Source organism: Gigantopelta aegis, chromosome 10, assembly GCF_016097555.1.
Source record: "Gigantopelta aegis isolate Gae_Host chromosome 10, Gae_host_genome, whole genome shotgun sequence".
NCBI lineage: Eukaryota > Metazoa > Mollusca > Gastropoda > Neomphalida > Peltospiridae > Gigantopelta > Gigantopelta aegis.
The window spans coordinates 18,368,668-18,389,697 of NC_054708.1; the positions used below are offsets into that span (position 1 = coordinate 18,368,668).

The 21,030-nt window shown below is 38.8% G+C and overlaps 1 protein-coding gene across 1 annotated transcript; it reads right to left on the reverse strand.

The window, feature by feature from the left end:
- Positions 1 to 6,154: 6,154 nt before the first annotated feature.
- On the reverse strand, positions 6,155 to 18,816 carry LOC121383514 (serine/threonine-protein phosphatase 6 regulatory ankyrin repeat subunit A-like). The gene is made up of 5 exons (XM_041513584.1): positions 18,564 to 18,816; positions 13,808 to 13,954; positions 12,733 to 12,960; positions 11,637 to 11,849; positions 6,155 to 7,582 (listed from the first exon to the last, which is right to left on the reverse strand). The coding sequence occupies exons 1-5, from the start codon at positions 18,814 to 18,816 to the stop codon at positions 7,101 to 7,103; spliced, it is 1,323 nt and encodes a 440-aa protein (XP_041369518.1). The 3' UTR covers positions 6,155 to 7,100.
- Between the last annotated feature and the right edge of the window lie 2,214 nt (positions 18,817 to 21,030).

The window sequence follows — 21,030 nt, forward strand, 5'->3', positions numbered from 1 at the left end:
ATAACAGTAAATCCTCATCTAGATCATATCTTGCATACAGGACCATCAAACCACATGTAGGAACAACTTGAGATGGTGGTTGGTCCAAAACAAACTGTTCATCCATCCCAATGCAAACATTTCACATAATTAGAACTGAATCATACCCGTAACCTATTCATTAATATAGATATGGTTTTCCATCAAACTCCTGATGGGCGTATCATGTACATCACTGGTTCTCTTGTTTCAGTTAGGAATTTGAATATCTTTTAAAGGATTTGTAGTAATAGAAATTATTTACGTAACAATTGGAAATCTGATCAGATAAACAGCAATATACTCAACAAAATTAATTAAGGACTAGTAGATATTTTTGACATTTTTCTTTAAATATGGTAAAAAAATATAATAAGCTACTTCCATTGTAAGGTATCAGAACAAACAAAATGACAAGTATCATTACGAACCAGTGTGTAACAAGGAAAGAAATGTTTTATTTAACGACGCACTAAACACATTTTATTTACGGTTATATGGCGTCGGACATATGGTTAAGGATCACACAAACATTGAGAGCAGAAACGTGCTGTTGCCACTTCATGGGCTACTCTTTCCGATTAGCAGCAAGGGATCTTTTATATGTACCATCCCACAGACAGGATAACACATATCACGGCCAGCGTGTAGCAAATCCTAACCAAATGTGAATTTCAATAGTTTTCATAAATGCATAAAAGTCCCACGTTGTGACCAGAAAGTTGTTTATCACAGGTCTGATTTTACTGAAACAGTGTTTAAAAAATAATATGCACTGTAATATGACTAGCCAAGAATGACCAAAAATCCCACTGGCCTGTAATTAAATTGTGTTGAGTATACATAGTGTTTATTGAATGTTAGTATTTTGTTTGGCTAAAAAAAAAAATGTAGCTACACATTTTGGGACGACTGCTAGAAGTACTTCATCAACATGTATGTAGTTGATGTTTTGTTAAAATAGTCTACATTTAAACACTGTTAACCAAAGATGAATTTTCAAGTTAACAAATGTATTTCATAATAAACTATAATGATTCTTTTATATGTTTTTAGTTTACAATTTGTTTTAGTCATTCTTAAAAAATTCACAACAATGACACAGCACATTGCTTAGACTATTTACAAAAATATGGTCAAGAATGTGATTTATAGTTTTTTGGTAGAATAAATTCCACATCAAGGAAGTTGACTATATAAACATCCTTCTTAGATATTTCAGTGCAGGCTTGTCAAAATAAACTAGTAACAGACATATTTTATTAACATTGACAAGCAACATGATTTGATACTGAAAATGCGTTTTCTTGATTACCGGCAATAGGGAGAGAACTGGAATTAATATTTTTTGTGTTTCAGAAGTGTGGTCATTGCTCTGTTTCAGTCATCTGGAAGGTAATGTAGCTCCATATGCATAAAACATAACTTGCAATGTTTGTAACCTTCTTTTTTTTTAAAACACATTTATTGACATAATAAATGTGAAAGGCGTTTTATCAAGGAATGGCAACACTCTTGCAAGATTGCATTAACATACCACTGGTATTGTATCGCTAGCGGTGGGTGTAGAATTGATCCCCGTCGGTGGGCCCATTGGGCTATTTCTCGTGCCAGCCAGCAAAATAAAAGTAGTGCATCACGACTGGTATATCAAAAACCATGTGTGTGCTATCCTGTCTGTGGGATGGTGCATATAAAATATCCCTTGCTGCTAATCGGAAAGAGTAGCTCACGAAGTGGTGACAGCGCGTTTCCTCTCTCAATGTTTGTGTGGTCCTTAATCATATAACTGTAAATAAAATGTGTTGAGTGTGTTGTGGCATAATAAAATGTGAAAGGCATTTTATCTTGGGTTTCACTGATGCTCAAGGAATGGCAACACACTTGCAAGATTGCAATAACATACCACTGGTATTGTATCGCTAGTGGTTGGTCTAGGATCGATCCCTGTCAATGGGCCCATTGGGCTATTTCTCGTTCCAGCCAGCAAAATAAAAGTAGTGCATCACGACTGGTATATCAAAAACCGTGTGTGTGCTATCCTGTCTGCAGAATAGTGCATATAGAAGATCCGACTGCATCAGGCTGGTGCTTTACAACTCTGCTATGTTCCACCACAGAATGAGGTGGGAGTGCAAAGAGTTACTTTGTAGGTCTACATCTGATGCATGATTATTAACTGTACTAAATATTTCATAAAACAAAGAAATAATACCTGCAACATACATGCAAGAGCAGCAACAAAATAAGGAAACCCATTTTAAAGCAAAAGATAAGATCATTTCTCTGTACAATAATTTAATCTGATATTATCAATCACAGAATTACAATAGCTAAATGTCACTTTGTATCAAATCCAATTATGTCAAGCTAGATAAAATGCCACAAAAATGTCTTGTCAGATGTATAGTGTATGTTAAGAAGAAAAAAAAGAGTAACAAATGGACTAAGATCATTAAATTTAGGAAGCAAGTCTTTACATATGCTAATGAATAGTATGGCAGTCGAGGCAACTACAAACCAGCAGTAGCTACCATTTGCCCCCATTCCACTTTATATGTACAATAAAATGCCTCGGTTTTAAGATGAAGCATTGTTCTGCTGTGTATCGGCGTTGTGGTTAGGTCATCGGTCAACAGGCTGGTAGGTACTGGGTTCGGATCCCAGTCCAGGCATGGGATTTTTAATCCAGATACCGACTCCAAACCCTGAGTGAGTGCTCCGCAAGGCTCAATGGGTAGGTGTAAACCACTTGCACCGACCAGTGATCCATAACTGGTTCAACAAAGGCCATGGTTTGTGCTATCCTGCCTGTGGAAGCGCAAATAAAAGATCCCTTGCTGCTAATTGGAAGAGTAGCCTATGTACTGGCGACAGCGGGTTTCCTCTCAAAATCTGTGTGGTTCTTAACCATATGTCTGACACCATATAACCGTAAATAAAATGTGTTGAGTGCGTCGTTAAATAAAACACTTCTTTCTGTTCTGCTGTAATCTGGAACTTTGACTTCCAATTTCAAATATAATCGGCATTTATCTAGCATTCTTTCAACCATTTGACATGAGCTTCTATCCACTGGGGGTTCAAACATGTCTATCCTGGGCTCATCATCAATGTCCCTAAGGACGTGTTCAGAAAAGGAGGTTGCCTGTCTCACTTGCATTAAGTATTATGATCAATGTTGGTTTTAGTAAGTCTATTTGTACGACTTGCCACTTAACAAGCATTCTGAGAATACTGCTAAAGCTATACATGTCCCCTACCTGACCCAACAATTTTTCATATCTCTTTAAGTTCATGGGCCATAACTCATGAAAATCAAATTTGATCTGTAACAGGTTTTTTTTTGTTTTTCTTATTTAACGACGTCTCTAGAGCACATTGCTTTTTATTTTATCATCGGCTATTGGAGGTCAAACATATGGTCATTCTGACATATTTCTTTTAGCGGGAATCCACTGCTGCCACATAGGCTACTCTTTCCGATAAGCTGCAAGGGGTCTTTTATATGCACTTTCCCACAGACAGGACAGCACATACCACAGCCTTTGATAAACCAGTTGTGGACCATTGTTTGGAATGGAAAATGGCCCAAACTGCAAATGGGTCTACCGAGAAGGCTTGATCCGATGATCAACCTCTTCACAGGCAGACACACTACCGCTTGAGCTACATCCCGCTTAGTACATGATAAAAGATGTACACAAAAATTCAACTCAATATTTTGATGCATTGCTGGAACACAAATATTTGTATTGCTCAAGTTCAAGGGCCATAACCCTGTCAAAAATGGCTAAATCGCAATAAGTCTAACTTGTTCTGTAACAGTACTTGATAAACCTATATACAAAATTTCAGCATTGTGAATAAAAGGCCGAAAAACTACGTGAGACCGACGGAAGGACGGAGACAAAATGAATAGTCCCCTCCGGTTGGACTGGTATGGGAATAAAAATTTGTTATCTAGTAGGGGCCATGGTACTGTTTCTAGATGGTAGCTGGAAATTATTATTGGCCCTCGTCAAGTTCATCACATGATTTTTGCAACTACTAATTTTAAATTGGAACAAATTACCAACCAATTTTTAGTTTTCATAACCCTGTTTTTAGCTGGTTGCTGGAAATTATTATTGGCCCTCGGCCAGTTCATCACATGATTTTTGCTACTACATGTACTCATTTTAAATTAGAAAAAAATACTAAATACCAACCAATTTGTATTTTCCATAAACCAGTTTAAAATCCCATGACTTTTCAGACCATAACATGAAATCTTGCAAACTTGGTTTTCATAACATATGAACCCACTGTATTTACCAATGCAAAACACAAACAATAGCTTGCTGCTTTTTGTTCTCTATTATAACTCATACTGTAACTTGCCTTGATGTTTTTAACATCACCACTGTTTAATACATTGTATTAAACAGTGGTAAGATCAGATGTCTTATCCTCAAGTGTTTCATGATCTGGCTAAATGTATTCATGTGACATAAATTAAAAACAGCCGATTGCCTATAAATTTTAAAATCACACATCACTGGAAGCATTTAAGAGTGTTCATTTGTAATGGACAGGCGGCAATTTTTCTGCAGCTACTTCTGTCATTACTGGCATCTACTTTTAATGTTTACCATAGCAGATCAAGAAATTAACTTTTTTTAAACAACCTGCTTTCAAAGACAATGAACACACTTCATTTAATTGGATAATCTATTCTAAATGCTTAAAGGGATGGACCCTAGTTTTTAAACACTATGGCATATTGTTAACTATTAGAGCCATTTATGTTCACTGAAATCAAACATTATTTATATTTTATTGTTTAGATTATTAATTTCCATATAACTGAAGTGTTTCTGGTCATCCTGGTGTTTCTAACACCACAAAATGAATTTTTCATATTTTTAAAAATGCACGTCCCTCCGAGTAGTAACGGTTATGGAGTCGCATTTTAGTCTATTTTTAAAGGTATTTTAACATCACAGACTCTTGTTTCACTCTGTTGTATCCAAATTGTTACAGGTTTGTAAATTAACCAAACTTAGTGTCCATTTTTACGGGTTAAAACTAGGGTCTTGGTGAAAAATATGCCTTAGTGTTTAAAAACTAGGGTCTGTCCCTTTAACTACTATCTGATCATTCTTTGGATAGCTGAGATGATTATTTACAAAACAAGTATGAATAAGACATAACAATGACTAATACAACAAATATTTGCACCACTTACAATTGGAAAATATTTTGTGTTACTCCTGATGATTGGCTTGTGTATGGGGTAGTACATATAATGACGTCACAGTTCCTGATTAATTCAATACTTGCATAATAGCACATTTCTAACATTCTTTTCTCTAATAAATATTTCCAAGATTTAATCTTATCCCAGTAAATTAACTAAAGGAATAAAAATAAAAATAATTAATTAAATAAATAAATAAAGTAGCACACATCTACAGAATGTAACAAAAAGAAACGATAAACTTAAACTCTTACATCTGGACACTGGGGAAAACACTTTAAAAAACATAATGTCCAACTCTGGGCTAAAACTTTTAACAGTTATTTACTAACCTAACTGTGAAACCAGTTATGCCAACACGGTTTTTATATATAGTCATCCTGTTTTAGTTGCTCATATCTTTAAATCTTTTCTTTACACTCGATGTTCATGTCTTAAATATGTTTTACACAAATGTAAACTTTTGTCGTCTACTGCACTTTACTGTCAGCTTGTCATACACTATAATGTAGAGAGAAAACATTTTTATCAAAAGAAAATCAGTAATAAATAAGCTACCATCAATAAGTCTGGATGAATATATATGATGAAAAGGCAGCACCATCTAAAACGAGGTACTGTCGACTATCATGATTTTAATAATGCTGGATCTTCCATAAACAATGGAATCTGAAATACATAGATCAGTTTTAAATCCACATTCCTCTATATTAAACAAGTCGGAATGACCCCACTGAATCAGTCACTGCATACCAAGGTAATTTTGTACAATACTGCCTGGTCATTTCGTACCATTGTAAAAAGTAATTTTGTACCATAATCATTTCGTATCAGCAGCAAAGGATCTTTTATATGCACCATCCCACAGACAGGGTAGTACATACCACAGCCTTTGATATACCAGTCGTGGTGCACTGGCTGGAACGAGAAATAACCCAATGGGCCCACCGACGGGGATCGATCCCAGACCAACTGTGCATCGAGCGAGCACTGTACCACTTGGCTACATCCCACCCTGTCCAGGGTAATGGATGGGTGCAATGAATTTATTTATAGATATGGTTTTGTTTTGTTTTTTAAAGGAAGGGAAGAGATAAACATTTATTATTAAATAAATAACATTTCTGAAAAATTCTGTATCTGAAAAACAACAATATAAATTGAATCAAATAAACAATGTTTTCTATTTATTACTTTTTTAAATTCTGACTTTTGTCTTATGTTAAGTCACAATTTGAACAATTTTATATTGTTATTCATCAATTTATCACAAAAAAGGAGAAAAATAATATACCATAGTAATTACTTTTATTATATTGGCAAGATATGACTAGAGAACATAAATTTAATTTGTATGTTATGATACAAAATTACTTTCAATGATGGTACAAAATGACTATGGTACAAAATGACCTTTTGCAATGAACCAAATGACTATGGTATGAAGCAACCAAATTAGGTATGAATTGACCATCAACCATTTTCAGTAACATCTTGAGCAAATAACTCATTGTGATTTCATATCCCTATTTGGCATGAGGAACATATTTGTTAACAGTTCAAACTGAACTGCAAGCAAATTTAAAACGGACCAGCATCTCAGGGCTTGAAAAAAGACTGATGATAAGTTCCAGCACTAAACTGACCAAGTTATTGGAATCACACCATTTGTTTTGGCTGCCATCTTACTGTCATAAATTCCTAATCCATGATCCATTTTTATCTATTTACATGTCGCATTATCTACACAAGTGAAAGATCCAGCTTTCATCACAGTATGTGGACACTTCTTCCACTGAAAAATAATACCAGTACTATTATACAAACTACGAATAAATGATCAACCAAATGTTTCTACATCGAGTAATAAATAGTCCTTGAGTGTCGTTGGAAGTGGAAGTAGGTGAACATTCCGTAGTCTCAAACAACCTAGGTAGTCTCTGATGCAGCATCGACAGTTGTGCTGCAGAGAACGGGGTCCCTTGCTGTACACACCGTACCACTTGAATTTGTCATTGCACGCCTCGGAGGTTACCGATTTGTGAGAGGTGTTCACAATTTCCTGCAGCAGTCTGCTGCCACTCACGGACAGAGATGGACAAAGCACCTCCAGACTTGGCAGCTTCAGTGTACTGTTTATAATGGCCTCAAGAATAATCTTCTCCAACTTGTTAATGCGAATCTCCTGCTGGAGTAAAGAATCACCCGTCTTGTTTTTGATGTTGTGGTCAGCACCGTAAGCTATCAAGAATGCTGCAGCTTCCGGGCGTCTTTCTTGGTAGGTGTGGTCAGTGAAACTTACGTAATGTAAAGGTGAGTTACCTACAAAAATAAATGAATAGTAAGTTCACTTTTAACAATGTGTACGCATTCAACATAATGTTTTAAAAGCAACAACATTGAATATATCTGTTACCATTAACATCTTACAGCAAATAACCAGTCGTAGAAAATCTTAAATATTTTTCTTTCAACTTTAGTAACTCTTGAATATATACTCTTCAAAAAAAGAAACGCAAAAGGGTACAAATGGGTTATAACTCCGATTTTATGTTTCCTACCGGTTCATGCTTTGTGAATATAAGGTCATTGCATGTCCCAAACACATTCCCACGGTTACATTCGATAAAATGCAGCTACTGTACAATAAAGTTCCAAAATGTGAATATTCGCAAAAACGCAGCCACGTGCAAACCATGTCACCACTGCACGTGCGTTGTCTGCACGTGCAACATGAATACCGACAGTATAAAAGTGCAGGGTGTTCGCTTGCCTGGCCTCTGTATCTGGCCGACAGTTGACAATCCAGGACATGCCACGTCTCAGTGAACCGCAGAGAAACAATGCCATCGGCCGACTAGACGCAGGCGAATCCAGAACGGCCGTTGCCAGGGCATTCCATGTGTCCCCAAGCACCATCTCCAGACTGTGGGACCGTTACCAACAACATGGATCAACACGTGACCTCCCTAGATCCGGTCAACCATGGGTCACTACCCCCGGGCAGGACCGCTACATCCGGGTACGCCACCTTCGGGAACGATTGACTACTGCCACCTCCACAGCCGCAGCAATACCAGGTTTGCGCAGGATATCCGACCAGACCGTACGGAACCGCCTACGTGAGGTAGGAATTCGTGCCAGACGTCCAGTTCGAGGTGTCATCTTAACACCACACAACACCGTCGACTCCGACTGCAGTGGTGCCAGATTCATCGACAATGGCCTCAACTGCGATGGAGACAGGTGTGGTTCAGTGACGAGTCCCGATTTCTGCTCCGACGTCATGATGGAAGATGTCGCGTGTATAGGCGTCGTGGTGAACGTTATGCGGCAAACTGCGTGCAGGAAGTGGACAGATTCGGCGGGGGTAGAGTCATGGTGTGGGCAGCCATCTCACACACTGGCAGAACTGACCTGGTCCACGTGCAGGGCAACCTGAATGCACAGGGCTACATTGACCAGATCCTCCGGCCACACATCGTTCCAGTTATGGCCAACGCCAACGCAGTGTTCCAACATGACAACGCCAGGCCTCACACAGCACGTCTCACAACGGCTTTCCTTCAGAACAACAACATTAATGTCCTTCCTTGGCCATCGATATCACCGGATTTGAACCCAATTGAGCATCTATGGGACGAGTTGGACCGACGCCTCCGACAGCGACAACCACAGCCCCAGACCCTGCCCGAGCTGGCAGCAGCCTTGCAGGCCGAGTGGGCCACCATCCCCCGGGACGTCATCCGTACTCTGGTTGCTTTAATGGGCAGGCGGTGCCAGGCAGTTGTCAACACACGCGGAGGCCACACCCGGTATTGACTCCAGATGACCTTGACCTTGGTGGTGTGTCCTATCACTTACTCACAATGGACTAGAGTGAATTGTGAACAATCCTGCAACATTTGGTAATTATCGGACTCACCATTCAATAATTAAATCAATTCTCCAAATGTTACGACAATGTGGTTTTGCGTTTCTTCTTTTGAAGAGTATATATACTTAATCTTGCTTTACTTTAATTCAAGGTCTCCAAAGGTAATATAACTAAACCTAAATTAAGCCTTATAAATTATATAACATGATTTTCAAGTCTTATATAACTTATAACTTTCTATTTATGAACAGTGTGTTTTCATATTATTCTAAGAACACAAATATAATGCAACTCGTATAAGAATGCATTTTCTAAAGTGCACAAAACTTTTAAGATGACTACCATAACAAATACAAAGAAAGTAGGTTTTCTGCAATTATTTAATCCAGGGTTCGTACACCTTGGGCTGTTAAAATTTCCATAACTTTTCCAAAACTTTCCATAGCCCAAGCAAACTCAATCACAACAAAGTGTTTTTTGCAGTTTTTAGACATGTTTGTCAGAGTTAAAACTTTTTCCTTGACTAAGCTGCGTGGTATACATGTAGGATTACTAGTAATAAAAAAATTAATGTAATTTATTTTGGAATTTTAAAATGCAGTTTTATTCTTGGAGTGGACATGACACTTTCCGGGCATTTTAAATGGAGTCAATAGGTGCAATGGTCATTTAAATCATAGATACATCAAACTCGCGGCAAACTCGTGATGATCTGCGCAAGCGCAAGCACAGATAGCCTGAGTTAATCTTTCGGGATCAGGCTAAAACGGAACCACTACCAAAACGGAACCATTTTCGTTGGCTAGGCTATAACGGCACCTCACTCAGGACGATCTGCGCAAGCGCAAGCGCAGATAGCCTGAGTTAATCTTTCGGGATCTGGCTAAAACGTAGCCCGAGTAATCTGACTGTAAGAGAGCTAGACGGACATTTGGACATCAATACGCTCTCATTACAGTCAGAGACCAAGTTATGTATTTTTTTGGCAATTCCCGACAACCAAAAAGTTGGCAAAGATTTCCGCTATAATACCACAATAATCCTATGTTTGACGTCAAATACCTTTACATCGAGTATTTTCGAGTTAACTGATCCACATATCCACATATTAATCACTAATACACATACTACAGAAAGAAATCCGACAACACCCACATTCAGCTACGCTTCGTGACACTCCGTCGCAAGAATTACAAAGCTCGGTGACCTATTTCGTGACGTAGATCACATGATTCCGCCTTGTGCAACAGTTACAGCGGCCGTCTCATACCAAGCGACATTACAACATGGAAAAGTTGGCTAATGGTTTCCTCTCTAACACAGTGATAAAATTACCAAATATTTGACATCCAATAGCCGATGATTGATGAATCAATGTGCTGTAGTGGTGTCATTACACAAAACAAACTGAGTGGGCAATCATGTGACGCATCGTCACGATATAGGTCGACGAACTTAGAATTCTGCTGTCCGGAGTTTGCCGAAGCTTAGCTGAATATGAGTGCTGTCGGATTTCTTTCTGTAGTGTGTGTATTAGTGATTAATATCTCAATTTCTTTTAATCAATCAACTCGAAAATGATCGATGTAAAGGTATTTGACGTCAAACATAGGATTGTTGTGGTATTAGAGCGGAAATCTTTGCCAACTTTTTGGTTGTCGGGAATTGTCAAAAAAATACATATCTTGGTCTCTGACTGTAATGAGAGCGTATTTATGTCCAAATGTCCATCTAGCTCTCTTACAGTAAGAGTACTCGGGCTAGCTAAAACTGAACCACTACCAAAACGGAACCATTTTCGTTGGCTAGGCTATAATGGCACCTCATTATATTGGCTAAAATGGGGCGTTGGGTCGGGGCTAAATATTGGTGAAACAAACCAGTCTTTCATACAATTTTATTTACGGCAAGGACATAATTTTCCATAACTTTTCCATAGCCAAGGTAACAAAACCTGATTTTCCAAAACTTTTAAGGTCCTGGAAAACACTGTGACGAATTTCCAAAACTTTCCAAGACTTTCCAAAACGCGTACGAACCCTGTTAATCAGAAATGAGTACATTTTAGGGCAGTGAAGCCAAAAATGTAACAAACTTGTATTGTTTTCTCTTTTCATGAACATTTAACCTCACCTGACAAGAGAAGAAAGCAGTTATGACAGGTTGTTTATGAATTTTGTGGCATCAAAGCTGGACATAAAACAAAGACAACCAGACAATGAAAAGTTAGTTTTGTTTAATGACACCACTAGAGCATATTGATTAATTAATCATTGGCTACTGGATGTCAAACATTTGGTAATTCTGGTAGTCATCAGAGGAAACCCACTACATTTTTCGTAATGCAGCGAAGGATCTTTTATATGCATTTTCCCACAAACAGAAATGCACATAACATGGCCTTTGACCAGTTGTGGTGCACTGGTTGGAATTTTAAAAAAACGGACAATGAGAAATGTTGGATATTCAACAACTACATATGCTATTATATGAGTGTACCATGTTTGTCCTTAAGATTGACATCTGTGTTGTAACCCTTGGTAACAAGTGCCTTTAGTATATCCATGGAAAACTTTTCTCCTGACAGCACAGCAAGATGGAGAGGACTGAGTCCAGCTGAGTTACGATGATTCACGTCGGACCCGTGTTTCAGCAACGCTAGCACGCACGAATTCAAACCATGTCGTACACATTCGTGGAGTGGCGTTTCATCTACAACACCAAAACAACTGTCATCAGAATATATATATATATATAGACAATAACTAACGAGTTGTAAACGAGGAATTACGGATTATCTGTCCTGAGTGAATTAATGTTGTCACTCACGACCTTTAGCGAGTGACTGACAACATTAATTTCACGAGGGACAAATAATCTGTAATTCCAAGTATCGAGTGTGTTATTGTACTGATTACCCATGGTGTAAATAGTTTAGAAACGTAAAACTTTAAACTTGTTACATGACACAAACTATATAATATACAAGACGTGAAAATCTGAGCAGACTGATGACGTCACGAATGAAAAGAAATGACGTCAAAAGCTATCTTTAGGTGCACAAATCAAATGTAAGCAAGAGAGGTCACATTCGTAATGAACTGATGTTTCTAGTGGGAAGTGAAGGAACTACACAGAAATTAGTTTAGAGCATGTTTAATTGTTAACAAGAACAAATTGTTTAAACAATTTCAACAAAAGCTGAACACTGGTGGAGCTAAATGTTTTGTAAAATCTTATCAACGAGAGACGACAGTCAAGGAAACCGATGATGTTACCAAACTAACGTCATGACGTCAGCGGGTAAAGATAGCTTCCTTAGGGAAAGACAGAAAATATATTCACCCGCATCTCACTGCCCATATGGCTAATAAATATATATAGTCTACTGTTTCAAAGATTTCATGGTAATGAATAAGAAATCTACAGGACCAGCTGTACAGGACCATGTTTCAGAAAATGATTTTTTTAACACTGTGATTATGATTATAATTCAAAAGCTGTGCCAACAGGAGTTTAATTTTGGTACTATCTCCATCCCTATTAAAACTAACACATTAAAGTTTAAAAAGCTGCGTCAAGAAATGAAACCTACTTGTGTCTTTCGCTGGCAGTGAGAGTATATCCATTCGAATTGCATTGTTCAAGTGTTCCAGCACACACTCGGAAAATGCATTCTGGGCAGCAATGTACATACTCGTGCGGCCAAACTCGTCCACAGCATTATAGTCAGCACCATACCAAATGAGTTCCACTGCACACCTGATATGGTTTTGAGAAGAAGCAAGATGAAGAGGTATTGTTCCTCCTGGATGAGGTGTTGCTGAAATATAAATAAACATATTTAATTAATGAAAGAAAGAAAGAAATGTTTTATTCAATGACGCACTCAAAACATTTTATTTACGGTTATATGGCGTCAGACATATGGTTAAGGACCATACAGATATCGAGATGAAACCCACTGTCACCACTTCATGGGCTACTCTTTTCAATTAGCAGCAAGGGATCTTTTATATGCACCATCCCACAAATAGGGTAGTACATACCACAGCCTTTGATATACCAGTCATGGTGCACTGGCTGGAATGAGAAATAGTGCAATGGGGCCACCAACGGAGATCGATCTCACACCGACCGCACATCGAGCGAGCGCTGTACCTCTGGGCTACGTCTTGACCCTATTTAATTAATGAATGAAAGATGGCACCACTTACTATTACAACATGTTATATGGAAGGTTTAACCAGTGTTATTCTTTTCATTTACCTTTGGCAATATTTAACAATTTCACAAAGCAATTCACAGATATTGATATCTGAAGATAAATGTGTGTAACACTGCTATATTGTAGACTGTACATGTTTGAACTAATTTTAGAGTTCTAAAATTTTCAACAAATGTTATAGAGTAATTGATAAAATCAGAAACCACTTCACAATTAACTTATTTTTAAGGTAACTTATTAACAAATAAAATGACATCCACCAGTTCTAGATATTCATAATACAACATCTGCAATTGCCCACGGCAATCGGCAATGTCGTGGAGTTTTCTTTTTCTACGGCAGTTTTTTGCTGTGGACTATATTAGGTATTTTTTCAAGGCATGTTTTTTTTGCCGTGGACATTTTTTTAATTGCAGGGGTTGATAATACAACACCAAGATACCTGTATAAGATCCATATTTGGAATATTTGGTGGCCACATTGCAATCAGCCCCTTCCTCTAAAAGCATTTGCAGAATCTTCAGGTTTCCTCTTTCTGAAGCCATATGCACAGCAGTAACATCAAAGCGGTCTTTTGCATTGACATCCCCTATTACATGTCAAAGAACAAACAAAATGAAGGCCATTCTTCTGAAACTCAGTACTAAATAATAAAACAATACTGTAGACTGCCATTTTAAATACTTAATACAACTATTACTTGAAAATGAAGACATAAACAATTTACTATCATTTCATGGCAGTATTTATTAACAAACAATAATATGGGGAAAAAAGTTCAGGACATTTGACTTTTTGCCAAAAGACCTTGTTTATAATTTGATGCATGAAAATAATATGAAGAAATCCCTTTTGAAAACCGATTGGTCCCTCCTGCAATAATAATATAATATCCCATTAGCCTGATTAAGAGATGACATTCAAATTATAATTGGGCCATTTCATGTAAAGGTCTCTTTTTTGTTCCATCTGGAACACTTTTTATTGCAAATAATTTAAAAACTTAAAACAATGGTTCAAGCATGATATTCACATAATGTTTTCTGATGGCCGATAAACTTCATGAGCAGTCAACAAACTTGCTTGAAGATATCAGGGCACAATATTTCATGAGAACTGTTGTTCTGTTTGCATATTACATTATTAGTTATGCAACTTTAAAACCATGTGGTGAACAGATTACCTCCTAAAACTATAAGTAGCATATATCAGTGGTTAATTTGAAAATCAGTTTATTTTTTTAAAATACATTTGAACCACCAATGTAGCACAGAACCATAGTTCTAGTGTCTTTGGATTAGGTAGCTAACTCATTGGTTACGTTAATATATACTCTTCAAAAAAAGAAACGCAAAAGGGTACAAATGGGTTATAACTCCGATTTTATGTTTCCTACCGGTTCATGCTTTGTGAATATAAGGTCATTGCATGTCCCAAACACATTCCCACGGTTACATTCGATAAAACGCAGCTACTGTACAATAAAGTTCCAAAATGTGAATATTCGCAAAAACGCAGCCACATGCAAACCATGTCACCACTGCACGTGCGTTGTCTGCACGTGCAACATGAACACCGACAGTATAAAAGTGCAGGGTGTTCGCTTGCCTGGCCTCTGTATCTGGCTGACAGTTGACAATCCAGGACATGCCACGTCTCAGGAACCGCAGAGAAACAATGCCATCGGCCGATAGACGCAGGCGAATACAGAACGGCCGTTGCCAGGGCATTCCATGTGTCCCCAAGCACCATCTCCAGACTGGGGACCGTTACCAGCAACATGGATCAACACGTGACCTCCCTAGATCCGGTCGACTACGGGTCACCCCCCGGGCAGGACCGCTACTGGGTACGCCACCTTCGGGAACGTTGACTACTGCCACCTCCACAGCCGCAGCAATACCAGGGCGCAGGATATCCGACCAGACCGTACGGAACCGCCTACGTGAGGTAGGAATTCGTGCCAGACGTCCAGTTCGAGGTGTCATCTTAACACCACAACACCGTCGACTCCGACTGCATGTGCCAGATTCATCGACAATGGCCTCAACTGTGATGGAGACAGGTGTGGTTCAGTAGGAAAGCCGTTGCTCCGAGTCACGTGGCTGATGTGAGGTATGGCGTCGTGGTGAATGTTATGGCAAACTGCGTGCTGACAGATTTGTGCGTGTGGGCAGCCATCTCACAACTGGAACGATGGTCCACGTGCAACCTGGCCAGGGATTGACCAGATCTGGCCACACATCGTTCCAGTTAGCCTGTGCACGCAGTGTTGCAACATGCACGCCAGGACCAGGTCAGTTCTGAACAACAACATTCATGTCCTTGCCATCGATATCACCGGATTTGAACCCAATTGAGCACCAGTTGGACCGACGCCTAGCCAACCACGCCCCGACCCTGCCCGATCTGGCAGCAGCCTTGCAGGCCGAGTGCACGCATCCCGCTGACCGTACTCTGGTTGCTTCAATAACGTTCACCACGACGCCTATACACGCGACATCTTCCATCATGACGTCGGAGCAGAAATCGGGACTCGTCACTGAACCACACCTGTCTCCATCGCAGTTGATGTGGATGGCCATTGTCGATGAATCTGGGCACCACTGCAGTCGGAGTCGACGGTGTTGTGGTGTTAAGATGACACCTCGCCTGGACGTCTGGCACTAATTCCTACCTCACGTAGGCGGTTCCGTACGGTCTGGTCGGATATCCTGCGCAAACCTGGTATTGCTGTGGGCTGTGGAGGTGGCAGTAGTCAATCGTTCCCGAAGGTGGCGTACCCGGATGTAGCGGTCCTGCCCCGGGGGGTAGTGACCCGTGGTCGACCGGATCTAGGGAGGTCACGTGTTGATCCATGTTGCTGGTAACGGTCCCACAGTCTGGAGATGGTGCTTGGGGACACATGGAATGCCCTGGCAACGGCCGTTCTGGATTCGCCTGCGTCTAGTCGGCCGATGGCATTGTTTCTCTGTGGTTCACTGAGACGTGGCATGTCCTGGATTGTCAACTGTCGGCCAGATACAGAGGCCAGGCAAGCGAACACCCTGCACTTTTATACTGTCGGTGTTCATGTTGCACGTGCAGACAACGCACGTGCAGTGGTGACATGGTTTGCACGTGGCTGCGTTTTTGCGAATATTCACATTTTGGAACTTTATTGTACAGTAGCTGCGTTTTATCGAATGTAACCGTGGGAATGTGTTTGGGACATGCAATGACCTTATATTCACAAAGCATGAACCGGTAGGAAACATAAAATCGGAGTTATAACCCATTTGTACCCTTTTGCGTTTCTTTTTTTGAAGAGTATATATAATAGTTCACGTAACCAAACATGAATCGGTTACCTAATAAAAACTCAAGGAAACGGTTACCTAAGATTTTTAAATATTGTCCCCTGAGTTATCAGTCATCATAATGGAAACACCACCTCCCCCAATGTTGTGTTCATGACAGATTGTAAATCCATAACTAAGAGAATGCAATGACCTGAAGAAAACCTTGTAAAAGCAGTTCAACAGAGACTTGCAGTACAGTGGACCCCAGCAAAGTGTAACATTGTACTTTGCAGGAAAGCACTCTTGAAGATGGTAAAGACGGAAAGCAATCAGGAGCAGCTAAGCAACCTAATCTTCTTCAGGCAAAAACTATCATTTAGAAAAAGTTCTGGGATTCCACTACTGCAGCTAAGGATGCAATTCCCAACCTGGGTAGACTCCAGCAGATGACAATATTCAGACTACTGGCTGATCGCTGCCATCTCCAGTACCATATGTACTGCTTGAAAATGGTACACTCTGACAAGTGTTCATGTCAAACAGGACCACACACTAGAGCACATCCTACAGCCTTGCCCCTATACAACAAAACAAGGTTAAAGCCAGGGTGGTACTTGGTGATGCCTCGACCAGAAGCAGTCAGGCCCTTTATAAGGGCCCTATGGGCAACCTAGGGAGACACCACAGCATCGTAAAGGTCTAAAATTAACGAGCTACTCTCGATTCACTAATATCAAAACCTATATTAGCTCGGCCACTTACCTTTCGACCGACCGTTCAAAATTGCGACAAATTCCCTCAATCGAAATTGCACACCCTTTTCTCTTTGGCATTTAACTGCTCCATTCAAATTCCATAGCACCACCACCACCCCCACCCGCCTGCTACCGATTTGATCGGACTGCTGGTGCTCCCTTGCACCTGCCAGTGCAGGCGGTCCCTCCTCTCCCCTCCCCCCACCTTTCCTGTCATGGACGGAGGAGCCGGCCAAGGCTGGCTCTTTTGCCCATGACAGGCGTGCACTACAACAGCTTGTTCTGAATGTGCACGTAAAACCCTATGAGTATGACATGACATGACATAAAGCCAGGGTATTATTTCTAAACATTTGACTGGACACCCATGGTTTTGACTTTGGGAATTTTAGCGTTGTTTTAAATTTGGGGTGAATTTTCAGTTCCATTTAAAAAAGTATCTTAATAAGCCTTGTTAGAATTTTTTTTTAAACTAATACTATACATATACTTGTATTTATTCAAATTAATAACTAGTCTTATGTATTGTTTTCAAAATATTCCTTTTGTATAATAAAAAATTAGAATTATTTACATTGATTGGGAATTTTTTACTCCAAAATTGGGAATAAAAAATTACAGCTTTTGAGGAATGGTGAGGAATGGTGGGGAATGGTGTCGATTATCGGAGTTTAAAAACATAGGTGATAAAACCCTGAAAGCAGTGGACTGAGTGGTAGAATGAAGGAACACTGGCTAATAAGCTTTGGGACACTAAGAAAGAAAACATGATCCAGACAGCAGTATTTTTCAACATAAATGGACTCCAAATCTAAAACATAGATCTTTAACATGATCAAGAATGAATGAAGCAGCAGTTGCTTGTGTAATTTGGTAAATATTCCTAAGCCAACTACTTTTTGTCTCTGTAGATTAGTTCAATCTTCAGACCTTGTCTGATAAGCTTTGGAACACCAAAGAAAGGTTGTTTTCTAACCCTTGTATGAAATAGCCCAACAAAACAAAAATTGCCGGCTACAATGCACACCGACTTGACGACCTATCGAATGGGATTATTAAATTTTGTGGGCAACCACCATAATTGACGAGTATATATATGACAAGAATTTGTTTGATGTCTTCAACAGACTAATTATGCTTAAAACATATTTGTTAAACATACCTTTATATTCAATTAACAATCTGACGATATTTGTAAAACCGTGTTTTACACTCAACTGAAGGGGGGTGAGGTAGTTTTTTGAAGCGTAGAACAGAGTTCTATTGTATTCTGTAGCATCTGGTGAAACACCTTCTTCCAATAGCAATTTCACGGTATCAGTGTCACCCTGGTTCACTGCATCAATCAGTTTCTTATCCTGTTCTATTTCTTTTTCTAAAACTTCCGCACTTTTCTTCCACCGAAAGCTCGCCATGGTTGATTAGTTAGCGATTGTAAATTCCTCCATTAATTAAGCCGATAACCACTTTACTCATGGAGGTGTTAAGAAAAGTGTGAAGATAGACATCTAAAGACTAAGCCATGGTAAGATGGGTTGAGACTCGGAGTGTAGTGGTTAAGCTATCGGACATAATGCTGGTAGGTACAGGGTTCGCATTCTGGTACCGGCTCCCACCCAGAGTAAGTTTAACGACTCAATGGGTAGGTGTAAGGGCTAAGGCCACTATACCGACTTCTCTCTCACTAACCACTAACCCTCTGTCCTGAACTGACACTAGCGTAGGAAGGCGGGGGGGGGGGGGGGGGGGGCGTGTGCCTCCCACTTTTTAGATATTTTTCTTTATTTTTGCTTTATAAGTGTGTAAATATAAAAGTGTGCCCCCACCTTTTGGCACCTTCCTACGCCACTGCAGCTGAGGTGTGTGGCCGGTTCAGAGTCTTTGAACCTTAATTGGATATAAGCAACAAAAAAAAAAAACTACGAAAATGAATGAATGAATGAATGAATGAATGAATGAATGAATGAATGAATGAATGAATGAATGAATGAACGAATGATGGGTGGGTGGAGAAGGTAGGAATCATGCTCAACACTGACTATAGATTAAACATTTGCTAATTTTGTTGACAGAGTGTGCTTGGCAAATAAAATATTAATACTGCACTACTACTACTACTTCTTCTACTACTACTACTAAACTACTATTTACTCTACGTTACTATTACTACTACTACTACTACTACTACTACTACTACTACTACTACTACTACTACTACTACTACTACTATTAGTTACTACTACTACTACTATTACTACTACGTAGTACTACTACTACTACTATTAAGTCGTCTACAACTACTACTAAGTCGTCTACTACTACTAAGTCGTCTACTATTACTATCACTATATCGATACTACTAATATTATTACTACTACAACTAGTAGTAGTACTACTACTAGCTACTAATATTGCTATTATTACTACTACTAGCTACTAGTTATTACTACGACTGCCACTGTGTGTGGATGGATGGTGGAATTTGGGATAGAGAGATGAAGGTGCGGACAGATAGACAGAATGTTTGCGATTACTTTTTACCTGATTTTCAAGTTTGCTTTAAAATAATATTTATTTACCAAATGGTAATGAATTTGTCAACAGTAATTGAGTCATTAAGTCTATACTTATTTGGTATAAAATCTAAGCCGGTAGTCATCATTTTATTTACTTGTAGATTACTGTGATTTAGAAAAATATGACGTCAGGAATGGAAGAATTTACACCAGAAAAATAAGAATGGAGGTAACCATTCAACACGTGTGTTTGTATACATTTTTAAAGTATATTTTAACTGTTGCGAACATTGATATTGATACGATTTGTTCTAGTTATATAACGTTGGTTAAAATATAAGCAATTTACAAATAACAGAAATTTTAAATATATCTTTTTTTTTTTTACTTTTTACCTTCAAAATTAAGTTTTCTGCAAAAACATATGACCTGTATTAAAGCACTAGTTGGTAATTTTCTTAATTTATTGCAATCAACATCATGATTAGATCAGCTGACTGGCTATTCTTAGATATATTTTTTTCAGATCATATATATAACAAAAGTTACTGGATGGAAGTCATTTTTCTGAATAGTAACATAGCAATTTTTATCTTTCACTCATCAACAAATCGAGTCCTTTGGAGTTGAGCACATCTTCAAGCATATATTTATTGAATGTCAACGCCGCAACCAACATTTATGCTAATTAAAAAATCAAAGTATAAAAATACCTACATGTGTCTGCATATATGGAAGATTTTGAGGTGACATCTTCATCCTTACCAAATTAGGTGTTAGTTCATTGAGATTAACCTTGAATGTTTGTGCTTGCACTTGCATTTGAGGTTAATCTTGATGAACTAAGGTGTAGGATGATTTGCATTTGTCTTTGCAACCACAGAAATATGTTTTGCATTCAAAATACAGATTAAATTTGTTTTTTAAATGTCAAATGAATAAAATTTGTTTTGTTCAACACTTCATTCTTCCATTAGTAGCAAGGGATCTTTTATTTGGGTATGCGGTCAAAAGGCCCCATGATGAAACGGCCTTGAACATGTAAGTCAACACGGTCAAAGAAAAAAGTCAAAACGGCCAAAGAAAAAAGTTAAAAGGGCCAAAGAAAATGGT